The sequence below is a fragment of the Mastacembelus armatus genome, chromosome 10, assembly GCF_900324485.2.
Source record: "Mastacembelus armatus chromosome 10, fMasArm1.2, whole genome shotgun sequence".
NCBI lineage: Eukaryota > Metazoa > Chordata > Actinopteri > Synbranchiformes > Mastacembelidae > Mastacembelus > Mastacembelus armatus.
Window position 1 is genome coordinate 18712051 of NC_046642.1, and position 21633 is coordinate 18733683.

Genomic DNA, 21633 nt, shown 5'->3' on the forward strand with positions numbered 1-21633 from the left:
CAGTGTCTCGAGTTTGATCCTTTTAGAGATTTTTAGTTGTCATATAAGTTGCAGCTTTTAGAAACTAGCTATTTAGAAACGTGTCTGTAAGTGAAGCCAACTTTATTAATAAGTTTAAACGCTGAGCTTTAAACTCTAGCAGTCTTTTAAGAAACTCTCCAAAAAGAAAATATTTAAAGCAACATTATAGTCTGGAAATCTGCCCTTTCTGTCTTCCTAGTGTAATTTCACCTATTAATGACATGCGAGAGCTTTTCAGTGTTTATCTGTGTAATACGTATGCTTAGGCTGCATTCATTTTAATAGATGCAAAGTAATTTCACTGTAGATAAATCCAACAAAGTACTAGTGCAGGATAGTGATTGTTAACATTTAGTCCTATTACAAATTGGAACTTATTGTAGGTCAGTACTTGTTAGGTGTTTTAATCAAAGTACTTGTTAGGTGTTTTTAATCAATGTAATTTGTTCCACAGATCCATAGGGAGGTCAAATCAGCCGAAGGTCAATCACAGCTAGAACACTAGTCCAAGATTCCCTGGTAAGGAGTGTCTGTGTTTTACCAGAGGGCATTTCCTTCTTCACCCTTCAGCCTTGAAGAGTGATTCATCCTAACATGCTCAGTTACATTCATTAATTGCTGCAGCTGAATGAAGTCTTTCAGTAAAGCCTACAGCCTTTTGATTCCTGTCTTCTTGGTATAACCAGACAGAAGGAAGTTGTAGTACTCTTTATTTTTTCCAGCTGAGGCCTAAATCCACTAAAGCAACAGACAGTGTCCATTCACCCAGCATCTTCCTTCCTCTTTTAGGCTTCACACTGCTATTTAACTCTGCACGAACTCGAGCATGAGTGCCCTGACCCACATTCACCTCAACCCCTTAAACAAAATACCACCGATTTATTTAGCTAAAGACAGATCCATATTTAGTTTGTGCATTCAAAGCTGCGTTCACTGACTCATGGTTAGAAGCCTGGAAGGAGCAGGCATCAGAAAAGGCATAGACTCTATAAGTCAAACGCAGAATGAACAGGCTCTAAGCTGCCTGTGCATTTGGCTGCAGTGCTGGCAGTGTGTGTGTGTGTGTGTGTGTGTGTGTTTCTTTATTCTGTCAAACCCACTCCAGAGCAGAGAAACATTTTTGTGATCAGTAAGTTAAATGTAATCCCTTCTCTGAAAAGGCCCATTTGAAGGATGTGGTTAACTGAGTGCAGCAGGCCTTGTGTTTCACAGTTTGCAGTCGATGTTGCCTTGATTATGAATTACTGCCTGCATGTTGCACAGAATATGACGAAATGATCGTTTTATACGTTTCTTCCGCTATTCAGAGCAGCTGCAGTCGCGGCCCTTCTGACCTGCATTGTCATGGCCGAGCACCAGGCTCCATTTTGTCGATATTTTGTTGTGTACATAGCGTTGTTGCACTGCTTCTCCACTAGATGGCAGCATTGTTTTATCTTTATTTCAGCACATACGGAGGCGCTGTGCTCACGGCGCCCCGTGTAGCTTTGATTGATCCTACGTTTTATTAACTGACACATTAAAAGCCTTAATATATTTTCTGAGGCATATTAGTAGGAATCGCTGAATAGTATGTGACAGGTCATAAATTTCGTCATGAAAACGCACTTCAGACACTCAAAAGAGGATCCCTTCAGGTTTTCAGAACATCTCCTATCTCCTCTTTCTTTAATCTCTTGCCACACTTTCTTTTAATCTTCTGTCACTATCATGTTTTTGATGCAGCTACTTTTATATTTAACCTGTATTCATCCAGGCGGTTCAATTAAGAGCTCATTCTCAGGCCCAGCATCCTCTGTGTGAGATTTATTGATGTGCAGTGATGTGAGTGAAACTAAAGGAAATAAATCATTGATCTGTCAGAAAGTTTTTGATCTCAGCCACAGGCACGGCGGTCTCTCTTTTCCGGGCCACCTTCTTTCATCATTTTGATTTTTCTCAGCTCCTACATCTTCACTCATCTGTCCATTCATCCTACCTCCTGTGATCAAACCCTCTGACTCCTTAGCTCCTTTGATACTGATGCAGGCACACACACGTAAGCAAACAGCCATCTCACGAGGTACTCCGACAGGAAAAAGCTAATTAATCCAATATTATTTTAGATTTTGTGTGCTGTTCTGTGCAAACATAGTGCCTGGCCTGCCCGAACTGAATATTGGTCTACCTGCTTAACTATCTGTCTGACCATCTGCCAGTCTCCCTGCTTGTCTGCTGTTCATCCTTTTTAGTCTCTTCTGTCCAAGGAAGGAAGTTGTGCCTGAGCTGTGCCCAGACTGTGTGCAAACCCTCATCTCTTTGATGGGTTATGATACATTGACTAAAATAGACTCTTTTCCCTTTTTAAACATGTGCATATCCTATTTTTCCATCCCACGCATTTCCATTGCCCTTGTCTGAATCCACTGTCCACATCATTCTAGCGAAAGGGGTAGGGAGTGTGTGTGTGTGTGTGTGTGTGTGTGTGTGTGTGTGTGAGGGGAGGGGGAGTCACTGGGTATGGTGTTTGCACACACCTTCCCATGTATGTTGTGTGTTGCTGTGTGGAGTACAAAAAGGGGGAGGGAGGAAATTCTGTGCGCAGAGGATGAGGATGACCTTTTATGAGGAAGTGATTTAAATGATGTCCTGTCGTCACCAGGGATACCAGTGTGTGAATGTGGATGAGTATTTTTTTGTGGAAAGAGCGTCACACTTCTGCACATGCTTACACACTCACACACACAGTAGCAAGAGGACGAGGTGACAACAGGTACACGTTCACATTGTGTTTGGAGAAAGCCTGAGTTAAATACCCTCCCTACGGACCAGGTCGTAGTGATGCCTGAAATGAGCAGATGCTCAGTGGCAAGGTTCTCTAGTATGCTGCTTTGGAAGGACATTGCAGCCTGCCTGTCTTAAATTGTTTGTGTTTGACTGTCTTGTTTATCTGCAAGGCTGACTGCACTCTTCGGGGGTGGGATGCACAAGGGCAAGTGAATAGGAAGAGGCAGGGTGAGAAGGAGAGCAAGAGAAAGTACAGAGAGGTGAGGAAGGGGGGGGGGGGGGGGGGTGTTCAGGGGAGAAGAGCTGGATGCAGATGGGGATCTATTCTCTCCACACACACAGAGAAGCTGGAAATGAGTGGGCGTTTGTGACGTCAATTAGTGTAGACACACACACACACACACACACATACACATATGCACAGTGAGACACTCCCCTCCTTTTTCAGTCCCATGCTAAAACATGCTTCACTGCAAACAGCAGCAGTGCTACAAACATCTGTACGTCCAAACAGCCCCGCCACACACACCGAATACAAACATGAACACAGACAGACAGATCAGAGTTTCATCTCTGACATGGCAGTTGACATTAGGCTACAAAAAACTTTTTTGTGATATGGACAGTGGTCAAAGGAGCCTTTCCTGAAATACGAGGACCAACAAGTAAAGGTAAACCTCTCCATTCAGAATCATATTTAAGTAAAGCTTTAAGGTTATAGTGAGCAAAAACCTAAAGTACTAAAAGTAAAAGTACTCAAAAAATGCATTCAAATATTGTATCTGTAAAATCAGCCCAAACACATATGATAGCTTCCTCCATTTTGGACCCTCCAGCTCTCCATCTCCTCACAGAGGTCCAAAGGCCTGCTGTTGGTTAGAAGCATAGATTCGCAGGTCAAACCTAATGAAAGTTGAACTCGACATGAATAATTTGGTGAGATTTTGGTGAGAGACTTCACTAATCTCACTCTATTTCACAGTGAAATAACCAAAAACAGCGATTTTAAAAGCTGGTGTGACCAAGCTTTTCATCCCTTTCAAGCATTGAAACTGGTGAAGCAAGTTCTCTTTGGGTTTAAAAGTTCTCCTAGTGAAAAAAGTCATGTTTTTACAGGATCAAGTGTACTTCTTACATTGAATAAACTGAGCTTTATGAGCAAAATCTGTGAAGCACCCCTATTCTACCCAGTGGAACACGATCATTTTCACTTAATTGTAAGGTCCCGTGAAGCTTTATCTATGCAGAAGAATAGACATGTACTGTATATGTTGCCAGTGACATAGTGGCACTTGAGCTGCTGTATGAGGTAAAATAATTAGCAAATTTCTACACCAGCCAGCTTGTACGGCCGTACTGCTTTTCACAAAGTGCACCTCTCATTCTGTTGTAAATCTGCTTTTCTGTCTGCCTGATTAATTGCCTGTTATGTAAGCTTGTTCACATGGCTAACATTATGATCCATTATGCTGCATTTACTTTGCATCATTAACAAAGTAAGGTCTCAGTGACCCACGGGTTCCTAAATGGATTTGATTTCAAAGAGACAGAGATAGTGTAGACGCCATTCAGGAAGCGTTGTCGTCTCAAACTACATTCTGCATCAGTGCACGAGTTGAACTAATGATATTACAACCTGAGCCTGGCAGCTGTAAGTGCAATAACAAAGTAATATGTTTGATAGGTTTGATTCCTGAAGGTTTTCTGATTCAGGCTCCATGTATGGCATGTATTTGGCAGGTTCGCCTTTAAGAAATCATCCATCCATGTCACAGAATCATGACGACACTGACTTCTATCTAGAGAAATGAAAAACTATTTTTGAAACACTCCTCTCTGCCTTCCCCAATTTTGCTTTTAAGGATGGATTAAGTAAGAGCGCATCAATTTTAATGTGAGGCTAAGGAGTGTGTGCTTCAGATGAAGGGTGATTGGAGGTGAGTGTGTGTGTGTGTGTGTGTGTGTGGTGGGTGTCAGTGGAACTAAAGATGCTGCAGCCACTTGTCTTGCCAATTGCTCTCTTGCTTTGAGTAAAATGGTTTTCTTGGCTGTTTTTCATTTTATCCTCTTGTACCCTCATCTGGAAGAGGACTGAGTCATAGGAGTCAAGAAAGCAGATGGGTGGGAGGCACAGGGTGGGTAGGGGGTTAGGGGAAGCATAGAGGACGTGGGTGGTACTAGTTAAGGAGGAGTGAGGAAGAGCTAGTAGTGAATGAAAAAAAAAATATGAATGGAGAATATTACACATCTATTTTATTACCTGGTGCTCATTAGTCAGAGAAATTCTGTCTGCAAAGAAACCCTCACAAATAAATGGTTTCCACTGTGAGCCACTAAGCACTTGATAATAACAGGTTTGTTTATTGAAGAATATCCCATTCTATATTGAGCAAACATTGCTCGCTTAGATGAGATTATAAAGGGGCTGGCGACTGATAATTTAGACATTAAGGTGAAAGGGAGATTGGGGGATTCTAATAAACTTGAAGATAGAAGAACATGTTTCATGTCCCAAACCTCAGCACCAGCCATTCCTGTTTTAAGAGGTAGAATCAGAAGATTTAAAAGACCGAAATGTAAACAAATAACAAGCCATTTACTGCTTTGTTATCTAACCAAACCTGTATGATGATTATTATAATGACACAGAAAAGATGGTCAATTCAAATATATTCACTAGACCGTGTGAGACAGGCAGAAAGAGAGGAAGGCAGATGTGTGGGTAATGTTCTATTTTGTCTCTGTGAGTTTGAAAATATTTGTTGAGGGTGGACAGGCCATTAGGAAAATTGATGTGCATGGAGCTGTGTGTATGTGCATGCTTGCACATATGTGTGCGTATGCCCCTGCTCTGACATCACTGCTGCCGTCACTGCAGCCACCTCACAGTGACTCCCTTGTGACTGAAGGCCTGACAACCTCCCACGCTCTCCCCATCAACTCCCCTGCTCCTCTCCCCTGGCTTTATCTATAACCACACCCCCACTCACTCTCTGTCCTTTGCTTTCTGTCTCCCCCTCAACCTTGTTTTCTCATCCACCTGTATCTTCTTTTTCACTGTTTTTCTCTTTTCATTTCACCCACCTTCCTTCTTGTTTTGTTGTAATCGCTCTCCCCCTCATTTGGTGTGTGGGTCTTCCCTGTCTTCCGTCATGCTCTCTGCTCCTACTGTGCTGCCTGTCTCTTGTCTCTATGGAAACCTCAAGTGGACAAGAGTGGCTCAGAGACACTGATAGAGACCCTATTTGATCACACACTCTCTTTCTCTCCCAGTGAGCCACAGGCTTGCAACATTGCGCATTAAAGTAGAAGCCTATACTGTGTGTAAATAGACAACACACATGAGACCGCTCCCAGTGGAAAAAAAAAATGCCCCTACTTCTCATGTGTTCAGTGGTACAAAAGGGAGGAAAGGATGGAAGCATGGAAGTATTGAAGTAAATAGTGAGCCTGGTTGCTTCATTATAGTGTAGATCTCTTGAAGTACTAGGTGTAGGAGACCACCTGATGCCACATGTGTGCATATATTTATATTTATAGTGCACACACAAACACACACACACACACACACATACACATACACACGCGACTGTATTCTCCTCACATTTACACATTGTTGAGCATGCAGTGTTACGTAGACTGTGCGTCATTCGGGTCCAAACACATCTAAGGGACAGGTGATTTGTGATAAGAGGCCTCACGCAGCCAGGATTTTATAGCTTTGCATTGCGCTGTTGGGAAGAATCATGATTTGACAGTCACGCTTAAGTGGATCATTGCAGAACGCAATCATGAGGAGGATCCATACAGGGATGTCATTTTGGGAGAAATGGAAGGGGGTAGATGAGAATGAGACAAAATCACAAGAAAAAAATATATTGAAAGTCAAAGCTTAGCTGCTTTGAAAAAAAAATCCATTTCTCTCACAGCTGAAGGTTTGCTAATTTCCCATTTATTTTATCAAAATGTACATGAATAAACTACAACAAAGGACTACATGAAAGAAGACATCAAAATGGGCAGCAGTAACAGGGGTCAACAACTGAACACACACCCAACCTACTCCCAAGCCTGACCCTTTAACACCCCGAGTGCAGTGAGATAAGACATGCCACGATGTCTCACATTTAGGCACTTGATTTCCCTCCCAAACCATCTTTGGTCATAGTTTGAACTTGTTTCAAACAGGTTTGAAGTGGATCTTGATTATTCTGCATGAATTAGAAAGTGCTGTTTCGTGCTGTGAGGACTGACAAGTTTGAATGTAATTCCTTCGGTTTGGACAGATCTGGCACAGACCTGCCATGTGTAGAGATGACCCAAAGATGGTTATAACCTGACCACCTCCACAGAGTAAACTTTAACAACAAATAAATCAACACTAGATGGTAAAGTACCCCACATGATTACAGAAAAGACTACAAGGCAAAGTAATTAAGCACTACATCTTAACACAATTTACCTGAAAACAATGTAGTGTATTTGCGCACGATGTACTCTAATCAATATGCTGTGCAGTCTATTGCAAAGGCATTGATGTTGGCATTTTTCTGTAGGAACTAATTAGTCTGTCTACTACTGAGTATTATCTTGGAAAGTATTGCAAAAATAGATCAATTTTTATTACATTTAAAGCCTTTGCTTTGACTTCAGGATGTTTATATATTTAGCTACTCGTGCATTGTCTAAGTGTGTGTTCATACAGTAAGCTGTATGTACATGTACATGTGTGTATTTGTATGTATGTACTGTTCATGCATGTGTATGTTTTGATTAAAGTACTATACAGACTAGTAGACTTATCCCTCAGTATTTTTTTTCAGAATACACCCCTTAAGTAAAGGAATAACAAAGTTACATTAAACTGTAAATAAGCATAGGAGTCACACAGTATTTGGCAGTGAGAGAACAGTCCTAATTTATCCATGCACAATATCAACCACAGGCAAGATCCACATTCTGAATAAACCCATTAAGAACAACACAGTAAGAACATGAAAAGAGAATACGAGAATTCAAGAACCTGGAAGTGTGTTTGTATGTGTGTGTGTGTGTGTGTGTGTGAGTGTGTGTGTGTGAATGTCAACAGCATGTTTGGTGACCAAAGGAGACCAAAGGCCTATGACTCATGCAGTGCATTTAACAATATTTTAACAATATTGGAAGAATCATTATTTTCCCATAAAGCCCAGATAATTATGTATAATCACGTTAGGGCCTTTCAGAGGATTCAGGGAGTTCACTGTAGAAAAACCCACTCAATCCCACCCCACAGGTCTATTATAGACCAAACAATTTATCCCTGGTTTAAATTTCCATTCTCAAGCTCTTTCCTCATGTCAAGCATCTTCTCCTTGCTGGATTGTGTTTGATGTAATTATGTGTGTGTTTCTGTTTATTTTATTTTAGACAAGTCCAGTCTGTGTGTGCAGGTGTAAGGGGTAAGGTTGGTAAAGCAGAGCTGATCCCCCTTGGGGTATGTAATAGCTGCAATAGCTGGGTTCTGCTAGGTAAGGAGCACTATGCTCAGCAAGGTATGGGGCAGGCTGGTAGAAGCATGTCACATGGTCTGTGTTGGGGATAATATTCTGCTCTCCTAGAACCTTCAGGGCCAGCACTGTGATCATGTTCAGTGTCTGACGTCGTTCATGGCCCATCAGGCACACTGTGCTGTCGTCCACCACACGACGCAGCGTCATCAGGTACTGGTACTTGCTTCTTTCTTCGCCGATGAAGTGGTTCTTCAAGTAGGACAGGATCTTCCTCTGCTGCTCCTGGACATCAGGGAAATCAATGAAAAAGCGCGAGCACATGTAGCGCTCCAGGGACTTTATCTGAGTTTCACTGGCTGGTCTGTAGTCCCTGACCAACAGATTGCTGTATTTCAGCAAGCCACCACCACGAATCTCCTCGGGGTTCCTGGTAGCAATTAGGCGGTAGCGCAGGTGGTCCATGGCTGCCTCAAAGTCGCCATACATGCTCTCTGCCAGGACCTCTACAGCAGGGACCGAACTACATGCAGTGGGAGCATTGCTCAGTTCAGGCATGTCTGCTGTTTCCTTAGGGGCCTCTTTGTTCTGAGGCACAGAACTGGATGCCTCATTGAGTCTTGGAGGGATAGATTCCCCTGTGCCTCCAGACTGACAGTGAGGCAGTATATGTGAGCTGGAGCTGGGGATTGCGATTGGAAAAGAGACAGGCTCTGCAACTCGAGGCAGCAATGAGATATAATCTTGTTCCATTTTATCCTCAAACTGTTGAAAAGGAACTAATGGTTGAGCAGAGGACTCTTTAATCAGTTCCTTGCTGTCTGGGTTCAATATCAAAGGCTCCATGTCTGAAGATACCTGAGGTACAGTGCCCTCTGACTCCACTGGTGTAGTGAGGCAGAGGAGGGGAGGGCTGAGGCAGGGTGAAGGAGGAGTAAGACAGAGTGGTGGAGGACTGAGACTGAGCATAGGAGGGGTGAGGTAAGGTGGTGAACTGAGGCAGGATGAGGTAGGGCTGAAACTCAGGGGTGGAGAACTAAAGCTGGTAGCAGGGCTGGCAGTGCTTTGCATTGAAGATGAGAGGCCGCGAGACGGAGGGGTTAAACATGGGGGAGGGCTGAGACTGGGGGGTGACGGAGTGACACAGTGAGGGGAGAGACTGAGTACAGGAGGGGGGAGGCAGGAAACAGGAGGGGTAACACAGTGGGAAGAGGAGGGTGAAGTAAGTGTGGTCTCTTGTGGACTGCTGGTTGGCGAATTAGAGTCCATCATTTTGGTCTTTTGTTCCTGGTTTTCACCTTCATCACTGAGCTCATCTTGTGAGTTTTGCACAGGTTCTTGGGTGGTGTTTGAATTGAGCGTATCAGTGTGTGAAATTAATGTGCCCAATGATTCAAGAGGCTCTGAATGTGTGGGGTCAGAGTCAGTTTCTCTAGGGGAGGACTGGCTTTGCTCATCAAAAGCCACATGTGTAGAGGGTGTCTCTTTTAAGCTCTGAATACTTGTCTCACATGAAATCTCTGTGATTAGATGGCTGGATGATGACTCTGGAGGTAAAGGAGTTGTGGGATCCACAGCAGAGGTTGAGATTATATCAGTAGCTGTCTCAGGACCTGAGGTAAGGTCTAAGTTTGAAACTAGGTGACTGGAAGGTTTGGCCCCAGGCCCAGAGCTCGTTTTAGGCAGTATATTTGATGGGGTAGCTGTAGGGTCTGAACCATGTGCTGTTGGCTTTGAGTTAAAGACTGTCTCAGGTTCAGGGCTGGGGCAGGGGTTTGGATCAAGGTTTGGCACTCTAACAGGTTCGCTTTCGGAGGCTGGATTGGGGTAAGGGTGGGGGACAACCTTCCTGCACATCCGACGAGGGGGTTTGGGAGAGGAGTGTTTAAGCACCACCATGTGAGATAGTCTATCTGAGGCCTTACAAGAAGGAGAAAAGGAGGTCTTTTTGTTAGAAACAAGGCTGGGTGGCGCAGGTAAAATATCCTGAGTATCTAGAGGGCTGACAGCATCAAGTGTATTAGGTGTTTTTTCTGAGTTGTCTATGTGTTGTGTGCTGTGACTGTCCAGTGTGTCCAGTGTGCCAGTCGGCTCTGTGTTGTCAAGTGTAAGACATATGGAAGAGGTGGAGTATGAACAATCAATACCCTGGTTGTTTTCTAGCTTTTTTGCTTCTGATGTTAAAAGCTCTTCTGTTCCACTTACTTCTGTGTATTTCCTCTCTGCTTGTATCTGCTCCCCTGTCTCTATTTCTACTTTTCTTCTATCTGCCAATTCTGTTTCTACCTTAGCATGTGAAGATGTGCTGGAGTCTGGATCAGACACAGGTTGTGTTTTATCATTCTCATTGCTTATCTGATCATCACTGCAACATTTAGAGGAGTGTGTTTGACCAGAGTGCTCAATGCTGTGGGATTCTTCTGCCAGCTTTAGAGGCTCAGTCTGAGTTTTGTTCATGGTCGTTGGCAACTCGGACTGTCCCATCTGCTCTGTGAGATCTTTCTGTTCATCGGGAGGCTTTGTGTGGTTAGACATTTCATTCTGGACATAGAGTTCTTTGTGAGTTGCTAGTTGTTGGCCACTACAGGGCTGGGCTTGCGCTAATTGTTCTACCTTCACTGAACATTTGGTGTTGTCCAAGAGCTCTGGCACATGTCTGAGCTCAATCTGAGCTGGTGGTTCAGCTTTCTCAGAGGTTTGTTTCTTTTCTGACAAATATTTTAGAGAAATCTGGTCAGTCTCAGTGAAGTTTTCTTTGTGTTCTGACACTTCTTTCAGCTCTGCAAGTGCTTTTTCATTGCTGTCTATTTCTACTGGGGAGTGTTTTGTCTGGTTTGAATGTTTAGTTTGTTGTGGGAGGTCTGTTTGTGACTCCTTTTCGTGCACCTCATGTCTCGGTTGTGTCTGGCTGATTTGAACCCCATCTTTGCTGGATAAGTCTCCCTCATTGTTCTTCTCTGTTTCTGTAGGAGTGATTTGTTGAAGCAGAGGGGGAGCATCTTTATTCTGCTTCTCTGCAGGCTGCTCCTTGAGTTCAACAGTATTATTTTTGTGCTGTGACTCCTGCTGCATGTAGGACTCCAGGAGACGGTCGAGAATGATCTGGAAGGAGTCAACGCTGAACTCGAATTGCCTCCTCAGAGCACTCACGAATTTTAGCTCAAGGTTTTTGCCACTGTTGTTTGAGAGGGAAATGAGGCTCCAGCGGTCTTGTTCATTGAAGACCTTGACCATTTTCTGGACATAGGCCTCCTTCATTGTAGCACTGCTGATCCGCTCCCTGTTGACCCCAGCAGGTAGGCAGTCCAGCAAGCAGCCCAGCACTGACTCTTTGATCACCTGAGAGTAAAATAGGTCAACAATATGACAGCTACAACTAATGATAATTTGCATTTTTAAAATAATATTTTAAAAGTAGCGCTATTGATTCAGACTTTTGGTAAAATGTTCTACAATTAAATAATGGTTAGGATAACAATAGCATCTTGTGAAAGAATGAATGCTGGATAATGCAGAAGACCAAACCTCAGTTCTCAAATTTTATTATATTCACCTGCTCCCTTTTTCTAACCAAGCAAGTAATCATACCTGGAATTCCTCCTGACTGGGGAGCTCCACTCCAAAGATGATGTCCAGATCCTTGTAGCTTGTTCCGTTGTCTCGGACAAGGACATGGCTGGCAGTGGAGCCGTTCAGACGCACATCTCTTACTGTGATTCCCTGCTTCTGCAGCCTGGCCCTCACAGCTATGATGATGTCTCGAGGACGCAGCTCCAACGTGGGAAAGTTCCCACGGCCATGGATTGGGACCACCTCCGACAGAACTTGATGGAGAACCTCCACCTGCTCAGCATTTAGGCTATGGAACCTCTGATTGAATTTGGTTTCAGACATGCTGCTACCCTGAAGGGAGGGGAGGACACGACTTTATTACAACTCGCCATCAAATGTTTAACTCTCACAGCCTCTCATACTAACACACACAATTAGCACTCACTCACATTCATATGCACACTCCCTGCCAGTCTGCTGTCTGCAAGTCACAGCTTGGCTGACAGCTTTTCTACAATGCTAATATAACTGTTTTGTTGACAAACTGACACATGGAGCAAACTATGTCAATGTGTTTTGCATAAATTTTCTTCCATTGCTCAACAGACAATGTTTGACTGGAAACACAGAAACTGAAACACATTACACAAGTTACTACCCAAGACTTATATCACACCAATTAGTCTCCTTATATACACTCCCTCTCCATGCAAAACAAAAATTTACTCATTTATTGTGCAAGATAATAATAAATTTAATTCATGTAAAGCCAGAATAAATCTTTGTTTATTGATTTCCACCAGAAGAGCAAGGGTTAAGCTGAATGAGTCATCACCAGCAGACTGCATTAATCACACCAACGTCACTAATTAAAGACACATCTGTTTTTCGTGTCTGTGTGTGTAGCACATGATGTGTACACATTTCAAACAAAGACTCTCACACACATTAATGTGAGTGCACACAAGCTTTTATATAACACATTTTGTAAATTGTACCACAAATTGGAATCAAGTAGGATTCAATATCAGCCAATTATTTTTGTTTGGCTTCCACATGTTTAACCCTCCTGGCATTTATGCACGTAGCTCCTGCAGCAACACTCAATCAATCAATCCCTACAAACAAGACACATTTTTCAATAAACTAAACATTTTCCTAAACAAGTCAGTCAGAAGAGTCTCTGTTATGAGTGTGTGTTTATGGCTGCATGTCAAAGTGTTTCAGGGAGTGAGTGTTCGTATTTGAGTGCACCACTGTGGTTCATAGTGGCCCATTATGATCTATTGTTTGCTTTAATCAATAGTTGTCACTCAGTGCTACAGCTGAATGCTGCTAATTGCTATGATTTGTCAATACTAGCAGGGTAAACATTGGGATACTAATGAGCAGTAATGGGATGCTTTCTGGTAGCAGTTTGTCAGACATCAGAGGGCTATTGTCTGTATCAACCACAAACACTCTATTATACTGATTATTTATAAAATCTTCTAATGTTGCACATATTTCAACAAACACAATCAGCACTTTGTGGCTTATTGTCAGTATAGCCTCAGAAGGTAACATTTCTGCTTATTCAAAAAGAACTGAGTAGGCTTACCAGAAGAGCGAGAATCTGAGGATACAAAGCTCCTAAAAACATGAGACGTGTCTATACCCTGAATTTAAATAAGGTGAAGTAATCCAGAGGTGAAAAATTCAGTTCCAGATGTTGGCACTGATTGTATATCCATTGAAATAATGTGTTGAGGAAGCAGAGAGGCAGGACTGTTTTCAATCTGGCTCTTGTATCGCCCCCTCCCCTTTGGCACTCTTTTGCAAACTTGCAGCCTGAGTGACTCATCCACTCCAGCGTATCGGCTCGGCTCGCACATAATCTATGGTTACTGAAAACCCAGCAAATCCAAGGGTCTCATACATGGGACTACATCTAAAACCAACATAAACAATAATGCTCTGTAAACTTTGGTTGTGGTCTTAGGTATAAATTCTGTAAAGTAGTACAAGCCTAATATTTCTGTCACATGCGTCGGGCTCTGTCTGTATATAGACTTCTCTACATATAGCATAGAATGAGTAGACCTATATTATGTCCTATGATAGAAAATTCCAGATATAGCCATGTGCCCCTGACCTTTTATATTATGCAGTGTTATTGTGTGTACTTAAATATACATTAACTTTATGAATAATAACGGTAAGGTAATAATATCCTAATATTTGCAGTGTTACTCTGCAAAACTGGAATGTCTACTGAACTGGTATTTTATATATAGATAGATAGATAGATAGATAGATAGATAGATAGATAGATAGATAGATAGATAGATAGATAGATAGATAGATAGATAGATAGATATGAATTTCCTTTCAAAATGTTACTGCTAAACTTGACAACACTTAAAACATGTTATGTCCCCATGAAAGGACCATCTGCTTTGCTTGTTAAACAGTTTTAGTCCATCGCTACTTAAAACTTATTGGAAATGATCCAGCGCTCTGCCGAGTTTCTCTCTGCCCTGCTGGTCTTCATCCTAATCATCTAATCACGCACTTACTTCCACCTGAGATGCCAGATGAACCCAATTAACCGCAATTAAGTACCTAGCTGTGTAAAGGGCAGTATTACATCTGAATACCTGGATTAAACATTGGATAGTGGTATATATGCCCCACGCAACCACACGAAAGTGAAATATCCAACTTCACAGGGTTGAAGGTTCTTACCTGTTGCTGTGGGTTTTGTGGAAGCGAGTGACTCCTGGCTTGACAGCAGAATAAAACCTTGAGTATCCACCGAGTTTCAGGTGGGGAGAGTCTGCGTCTGTTGTATGTGGGTTTGTTTTTCTTTTGAAGTCCCTACCCCGTCCGGTCAGGCTCGGTAATGACGCGGCTCTGTCCTTTACAAGACATAAGAGGCTGTTAGAGTCTGTGCGCGAGTTCATTCGGGCGCTGTCCAGGAGGCGCGTGGTGCTGAAATGAAGACCGAAACGAGTCCTCGCGCTCTTGTTTTCTCCTCTGGCCGCCCGGAGTGTAACGCAGTTTCCATAGCGACCTGCCGTCATTCAGTCATGACTGTGGAGCGTGTGTGTGTGTGTGTGTGTGTTTGTCTGTGTGTGTGCGCGTGCGCAGGAGTCCACAACCACAACAGTGATGGAGGAGTTGTGTGTTTTGTGGGGGTGGCGCGGTGTGTCTTAACAGGTGTCAGGGATAATTCGGTAGCCTAGGTGTGCCAGCTCCAAAAGTTTAAAATCCGAGCTAAAATCAGAAAAGTAAAGGGGGACATTTAGCTAAAACCTATGCGCTACAGTGAATGACTGTGCGGACCGGCAGGGTAATCATAATTTCATTAGAACTAAACCTCAAAGTAAGAATGGAGAACTCTTCACTGTGTGTGCTGCTCTGGTGTATACGAGTTAAAATGGGAGTTAAAACGCACTGAAATCACACCGTCACCTCGTACATCATCCCCTGCCCGTGCTGGGGTCGAGGCCGGGAAGCAGCCGGAGGAGACAACCTCAGAGGACCTAGATACCTACCTGCTGAACACGTAGGCTTTGTTTTGGGGGACATTTCTGGAACATTTACAATGTCCTGCGCTTCTTCACTCACGTCATTGTGTCTAGTGCTGTGTCCGTAGATAGGCTATGAGTCATCCATGCTCCCTCCTCCTGACCCAGCCGCTAATACCCCCACCAACCCCACTCCCTTCAGGCTGGCAGGTGCACGAAAACACCGGGGCCCTTTTCTTTCTGGACAACCGAAGAGCCCCCTCAACTCTCCCAACCCCAACCCCCCAGCAGTCTGTCGCTGTCTGAGCCGTCTCGTTAACACTATAGCCTAAATACATCTTTGTTCCCGTTTGTTTGCGTCAGCTCCCACACCAGTCCGGACCACCCTCACCGTGCAGAACTCTAGTCAGGCTGTTACAGATGCCGCATGCTCGTTAGTGCATCACAAACAAAGCGAGCGCAAACAAACGGTCGGTGGCTCAGTAGAAAAGGTCAGTTTACTCCTTCACCAAAACAGCACAGATGACGTCACTAGACGTGAACCACAACCTACAGATACCGGGTACAAGCCGGGTTATTTTTAGCTGGATAGAACTTGTGTGCTTTGGACACGCGCGTCCGTCCACTTCTCAAATAGTCGTGACGTAGGAGGCTCGAGCACGCCATGCAAAATCGTGACCGTGTGACGACGTTTGAACGGTAGTATCAGCGACTGCCTCCAAAGATGAAGACAAGTCAAGATAGTTCACACCTCATGTTTCCAGCCGCACAGCCTTTGGGGCCAGTCATTCGCCGGAGACGATAAATGATATCACACAGAGACCCACCTGCTGATAAATTAAAAGTGAAAATAGTAATCCAAAATCAGCAAAAATATGAAGCCACTGCTGCAACATCGCTGTTCTGCGCACGCGTCATATGTGAACTACTAATTTTCAACACTCAATCATCTTTAATGGGTTTACAACATTTTTCCTACACGAATACACAACAAAAGCTCTGATGAAGAAAAACTGCAACTCGAAAGCGAGGCTGTTACTCTTCCTAACTAAATTTCAGCAAATACGGAAGTGGGTGGGAGTGAAACATCTCGCCCTGCCACAGTGTAGAATGTAGCCCCGAAAAATCAAAACAAACAAATCTGGGGAATAAGCTGGGTGTTACTTTGGGTCTGTGCGTAACCAGACTGAGTGCTTGTGCCTTCATCATGTCGAATATGGAGAGTATCCTTTCCTGTGTAGTGTAACCTTCCAATAGCAGCAGCTAGCCAAATGTAAACTGGGGTTTTTTTTTAGCCAATGCTGCCAGTCTGTAGTTAAGCTAGCATTTAACTTTTGCGCAGTCATTCCACGATACAGGAAAAAACAACAGCAGGCTCGCCTAACTAATATAATGACCATTTGGTTGAATCTGCAGTTCTTTAAGAGAAACAGTTTGGCTCATCTCCACTGAGTCTTAGCAGAATATTTTAGGGGCATCAGTACATGTTTTATAATGCTGATTTATTGCCATCACTAACATAAACCATTCCTTGACCAGTCATACAGAACATTTGTTCAACCTCAAGTTTGCTGCCAAGGAGTTACAGCGCAACGCAAAGAAATGTGACAAGGAGGAAAAGGCAGAAAAAGCGAAAGTGAAGCAGGTTGGCGTTTCAAATTGGGGTTTTGCTAGAGATGAAGATCCAGGGGCCAGCTGGGCTACAGTGCAGTCATACTCTGTGTTGTGTACTTTTTACTTTGTTTCTCAGGCAGTCCAGAAGGGTAATATGGAGGCAGCCAGGATCCATGCAGAGAACGCCATCCGCCAGAAGCACCAGTCCATTAATTTCTTGAGGATGAGTGCCCGTGTGGATGCTGTGTCCTCCAGGGTCCAGACCGCTGTCACCATGAACCAGGTCAGGCCTGCAGGACAATGATTTGTAGAAGACATCACGTAACCTATTTTTTACTGCAGTCACACATCCATTTTTCAAGATACAGATACTTCCATGATGTTTCCCATGTCTTATCTTTTAGGCACTGCAGAAATAACACAATTTTAACCTGTTGGGAATAGTTATACTGGTTTAAGTGTTATAAAACTATAGTATTACTAGATATTTCATGTGCATGTATTTTTCAAAGTATAGATTTTTTAAAACTACATCTTAAATCAGAAGCAGAAGAGCTGCAGACTGTCAAAGATCCTACACAAAGGAGACAGAGGGAGTGAGAGTGAGGCTAGCAGACATGCAAACAAAACACCACCAATTACATAATGTCATTAGATGCTCTTTAGCCTTTATGCAGTTAGCACCCTACTCTCATGAGAGAAACAGTCTCTTGTAAATTGCTTTCATTCAGGTTCACTGTGGGATAGGCATAGAATAGAACTTAATGTTGTTGAAGCACAACATGAGATGGTATAGCTGAAAAACACCATTTACAACTTCTGTGTGTTGTGTAATATCATGTCACAAAACATTAACACAGTGTCGTTAATAATACACCTTGTAGTTTGTTCAACTGTTAGTAGATTGGTTTTGAAATATAGAAAAAATCGTTAACTAGCATCATCTTTTGAAATATTAGGGGCACCATATCTGGTTAAAGGGGTAAATGTGACACCTAGTGGAAATAGGAGATACAGCACTTATCTAGGAGCCACCTGAATGAATTAAATTCACTTAAATTCAGTTTTATTTGTATAGCGCCAAATCACAATACAATCATCTCAAGGCACTTTACAAAAAACAAAACAGAAAAAAAAAAACAACAAATCCCTTATGAGCAGGCACAGCGACAGTGGAGAGGATCTGCCTCAACAGGTTGTGGTGAGTGGATAGAGGAGAGAGAAAAGAACAGCAACAATAAACAACAAATAAACACTGCAAGTTGGTGGGGCCAGTAACTGCACATCAGCAATATACAGCTCCAGGACCAGGGACACCTGCAGAAGGTACAGAGAGAGAGAGAGGGAGAGAGCACAAAGTTAGTGACATTCAATGGTGGAATATACATGTGAGGGGGGGAGGAGAGGATTTTAGATCTGTCATCCTTTTTTTGATAATGTCATCCTGTTTTGAATCACAACAAATCAGACCGTCATTATTATTATTAGTAGTGTTATTATTTATTTCCCCCAGGTATCTAAATCCATGTCTGGGGTGGTGAAGAGCATGGATGCTACACTGAAAAGCATGAACTTGGAGAAGGTGAAGATATACATAAGCACAGACAGACACATACCAAGTGAAAGTAAATGTGTTTTTGAACTTTGATCTCTGTATCCATTTACATATGCAGATCTCTGCGTTAATGGACAAGTTTGAAAGCCAATTTGAAACTCTTGATGTGCAGACAGCTCAGATGGAAGACACAATGGGCAAAACCACCACTCTGACAACACCTCAGGTAACGAGCACCCCTCTGTCACAACAAGGTAAAGCCTCCGTTTTCAAACATCGAATCTTTTTGAAATTTCTGTTTGCTTGTTTGTTGGTTAGGGCGAAGTTGATGTACTGTTGCATGAGATGGCTGACGAAGCAGGGTGAGTACAGGCGTCATTTTCAAACAACAAAGACACTAAAAACAGTTGTGACAACAGAAACATGTTGTACCTATTTGCTCAAATGGAAAGAAAAAAAAACTAGACAGATTAAATTGTACTAAAAGCTTTATGTAAATCAGTTGTATTCAAAAATATTAGAAAGTGCTTCTTATATTTTTTACCAGGCTGCTTGTAACACAAAAAGTCCATTCAGGTTATTGCTGTAATTCGCAGTTTAATATCCAATTTTTCTTGTTTTTTCTTGCAGCCAAGCAGAAATGATGTTCTTTTTCCTTTTTCAGGTTGGATCTTAACCTAGAGCTTCCTTCAGGCCAGACTTCCTCACTGGCATCAACTGTTGCATCAACAGAACAGGTACCATCCACTCGTATCAATGTGCTATTGATAGTTTTAGTATTTGGACTATATCTGCAGATGGATTGAGGAAAAATGGATTATGTGTTAGGAGGTTGTTCCAAAATATGTTTTGCTGCTTTTTTCATTTTGACAAGTCATCACTGGACTCAGTTATAACCAGTGTAACTCAAGCTAACCAGAGCTGATGTTTATGAGGGCCATAACAATAAACTTTATGTCCTCACAGGTCAAGCCCTAGGGGTTGGATGCCAATCTAAGAAGTATTACCTAAAGTGCAGTTTTTACCTAACTTGAAACACTGACTAAAACAGAAGGTTTTTTTTGTAATTTTTGACAGTTAATAGCCACTACTCAGTAGTTGTTTAAACTTACAAAACCTCACATTTCCTCTCAGAATGATAGATTTTATTTTTTCCTTTGTCCAAGTTATGACTTTGCTTGCCACAAATGAATTTTGTAAAATGTTAATTGGTCTATCTCCGACTATAAGACCCAGAACATGGATTCTGTCCATCCGTCCATCCATCATCTATACCCGCTTATTCCTATTTAGGGTCACAGGGATCTGCTGGAGCCTATCCCAGCTCTCTTTGGGTGAAAGGCAGGGGGACACCCTGGACAGGTCACCAGTCCTATATAGATAGGTAGATAGATAGATATTCTATTATTGGCCATATTTTCCCTTTACTGATGTACCCCTTTCTGTGTTTTGTGTTATCATTAGGATGAACTTGCCCAGAGGCTGTCCAGACTGCGAGACCAGGTGTCGTAATGATGCAGAGAAGAAAAGGGAACGAGCAGGAGAAGGGAGAAGAGACTTGGAATGAAAGGAGTTCAAAAAGTGAGATAAATTAATAAAAAAGGTGCCATGTGCCTGTAAGCTGTATGCTCTCCTTTGTGTTCCAGGTGTGTTATCTTGGAGAACTAAAGAAGTTGCCTCATAGTCGAAAAGGAATCTTGTAAGACAAGATGTTTTACAGCCCTGGAATGAACTGCATTGCTCTATTGTAGCATTCATTTGCACATTTATATGTAACCCTTTATCTATGATTATTTATTTGCTTAGCAACAGGCACTACTGTGATGATACGTTTCTTTGTTTTAAAGTTTTTTTTTTTCTCTAGATGACAGGATTGTATTATGAATCCTATATAGGATTGCAAAGTTGTTCAGAAAAAGAACTAATAGTTAACACATCTTTCCAAACTGGTTATATATTGTGTATAATATGCAAAAAGCATTATATTTATTTATGCGTATGTCTATTTATTTATTAACTGACTGGGTATTGATAAGGGCATGCTTTTAATGTAAGTGCTCTATGTCTTTCCTGCATGACTGACACTTCTGTTTGCTTCCAGTTTTGACTATACAGTACTGAGGTAACACAAATACTTTTTTATTTTTTTACAATGGCCCAAAAAGAGGACTTATAAAGCTTTGATTTGAGTATGTCTTGGAGAAAGCTGGAATATTATTGGTGTTCTTCATGTAGTGATAACCACTGTAGTGGATCACCATGCACTTGTAAGCTAATTAGTTAATTAAAAAAGTTTTCAACACAGTAGACTTGTTGCCTGTTTTGTCATTTTATAACAGTGTTTTATTCGGAGTATGCCCATCCCCGTGGCTCTCCATCCCTCCGTTATTCATCTTACCCCTCCTCTTTTTCCCCTCCAACAGGGAACAGATGAGAGGTCAAAGGTGTCACCTGTGGAGGAAGCGGCCTTCTGCCGCTCGCATGCCAGTGCCTCATTACACACATACACACACATAATTCAGTGTATCCCAAGGGGGAGGTGGACTCAGCTGGGAGCCATTACAGGTGCTGTCCGTGCACACACAAATATCTCTGCATGAACACACCCACAGCCCTCTAGCTGATGGGAGTCTTCCAGAGTGACACTCAGCCACCTCTGACCCTTTTTATGTCCTTGCTAATCATCATCAGCACACACTTACATACATTCACAATTATCATCACTGGCCCCAGACAGATACAGGTTTGCCTAATACCAGATATTTTGATGGGTGACTTGTCTGCTGTCTATTTAAGCATGCACATGGTTCTTAAAGTCCCCAGTTGTTGGAGTTATCCAAAAAACACTGACCCCAGTGATCCAACAGCTGTCAGTCATTTCTGCCAGGAGTTAGATCACCTAAAATTAAAATTCCATGTCCCTCTGCTGTCAAAGCCACACAATCTAACTTTATGGGTAACTTTTGTTTTACTTGTGCTTATATCCTTCATTGGGCATCTCTTCTGTTTTAAGTATGATTCAAGCTGGCCCGTTTTTCTCACTACTGTCTGCATCCAAACATACGTGCAGACATTCTTCCGCCAGATGTGCTAGAGACAGATCCTGCATGAGTGCTGAACCAGA

General features: G+C 42.5%; 2 protein-coding genes across 3 annotated transcripts; one reads left to right on the forward strand and one right to left on the reverse strand.

Annotated features, from left to right (window-relative positions):
• Positions 1-8108: 8108 nt before the first annotated feature.
• tent5d (terminal nucleotidyltransferase 5D) lies at positions 8109-12170 on the reverse strand. Its single transcript, XM_026331016.1, has 5 exons — positions 11865-12170; positions 11366-11615; positions 10896-10921; positions 9370-9399; positions 8109-8780 (listed from the first exon to the last, which is right to left on the reverse strand). Exons 1-5 carry the CDS (start codon positions 12168-12170, stop codon positions 8193-8195), a joined length of 1200 nt encoding a protein of 399 aa, XP_026186801.1. The 3' UTR covers positions 8109-8192.
• Positions 12171-16443: 4273 nt separating this feature from the next.
• LOC113144398 (charged multivesicular body protein 1b-2-like) lies at positions 16444-21633 on the forward strand. Of its 2 annotated transcripts, XR_003297152.1 has the most exons (9): positions 16548-16563; positions 16888-16985; positions 17091-17237; positions 18468-18536; positions 18628-18735; positions 18828-18871; positions 19174-19246; positions 19974-20090; positions 20933-21633. XR_003297152.1 is itself a non-coding variant. In XM_026330432.1 (8 exons), the coding sequence occupies exons 1-8, from the start codon at positions 16548-16550 to the stop codon at positions 20019-20021; spliced, it is 603 nt and encodes a 200-aa protein (XP_026186217.1). In that variant the 5' UTR covers positions 16444-16547; the 3' UTR covers positions 20022-20703. The 2 variants fall into 2 exon arrangements, 1 of the variants encoding a protein (XP_026186217.1); XM_026330432.1 differs by lacking the exon at positions 20933-21633 and having other exon boundaries at positions 16444-16563; positions 19974-20703.

Coding starts and splice junctions, on each gene's coding strand:
- tent5d (XM_026331016.1), bottom strand. CDS start 12,170: ATGTCTGAAACCAAATTCAATCAGAGGTTCCATAGCCTAAATGCTGAG. Junction 9,400..10,895: donor TGGACAACACCAAATGTTCA/GTGAAGGTAGAA, acceptor GTCACCCCCCAG/TCTCAGCCCTCCCCCATGTT. Junction 8,781..9,369: donor CCCCCATGTTTAACCCCTCC/GTCTCGCGGCCT, acceptor CCTGCTGTAGAG/GTCCTGGCAGAGAGCATGTA.
- LOC113144398 (XM_026330432.1), top strand. Junction 18,736..18,827: donor CCACTCTGACAACACCTCAG/GTAACGAGCACC, acceptor TTTGTTGGTTAG/GGCGAAGTTGATGTACTGTT. Junction 19,247..19,973: donor CTGTTGCATCAACAGAACAG/GTACCATCCACT, acceptor TGTTATCATTAG/GATGAACTTGCCCAGAGGCT.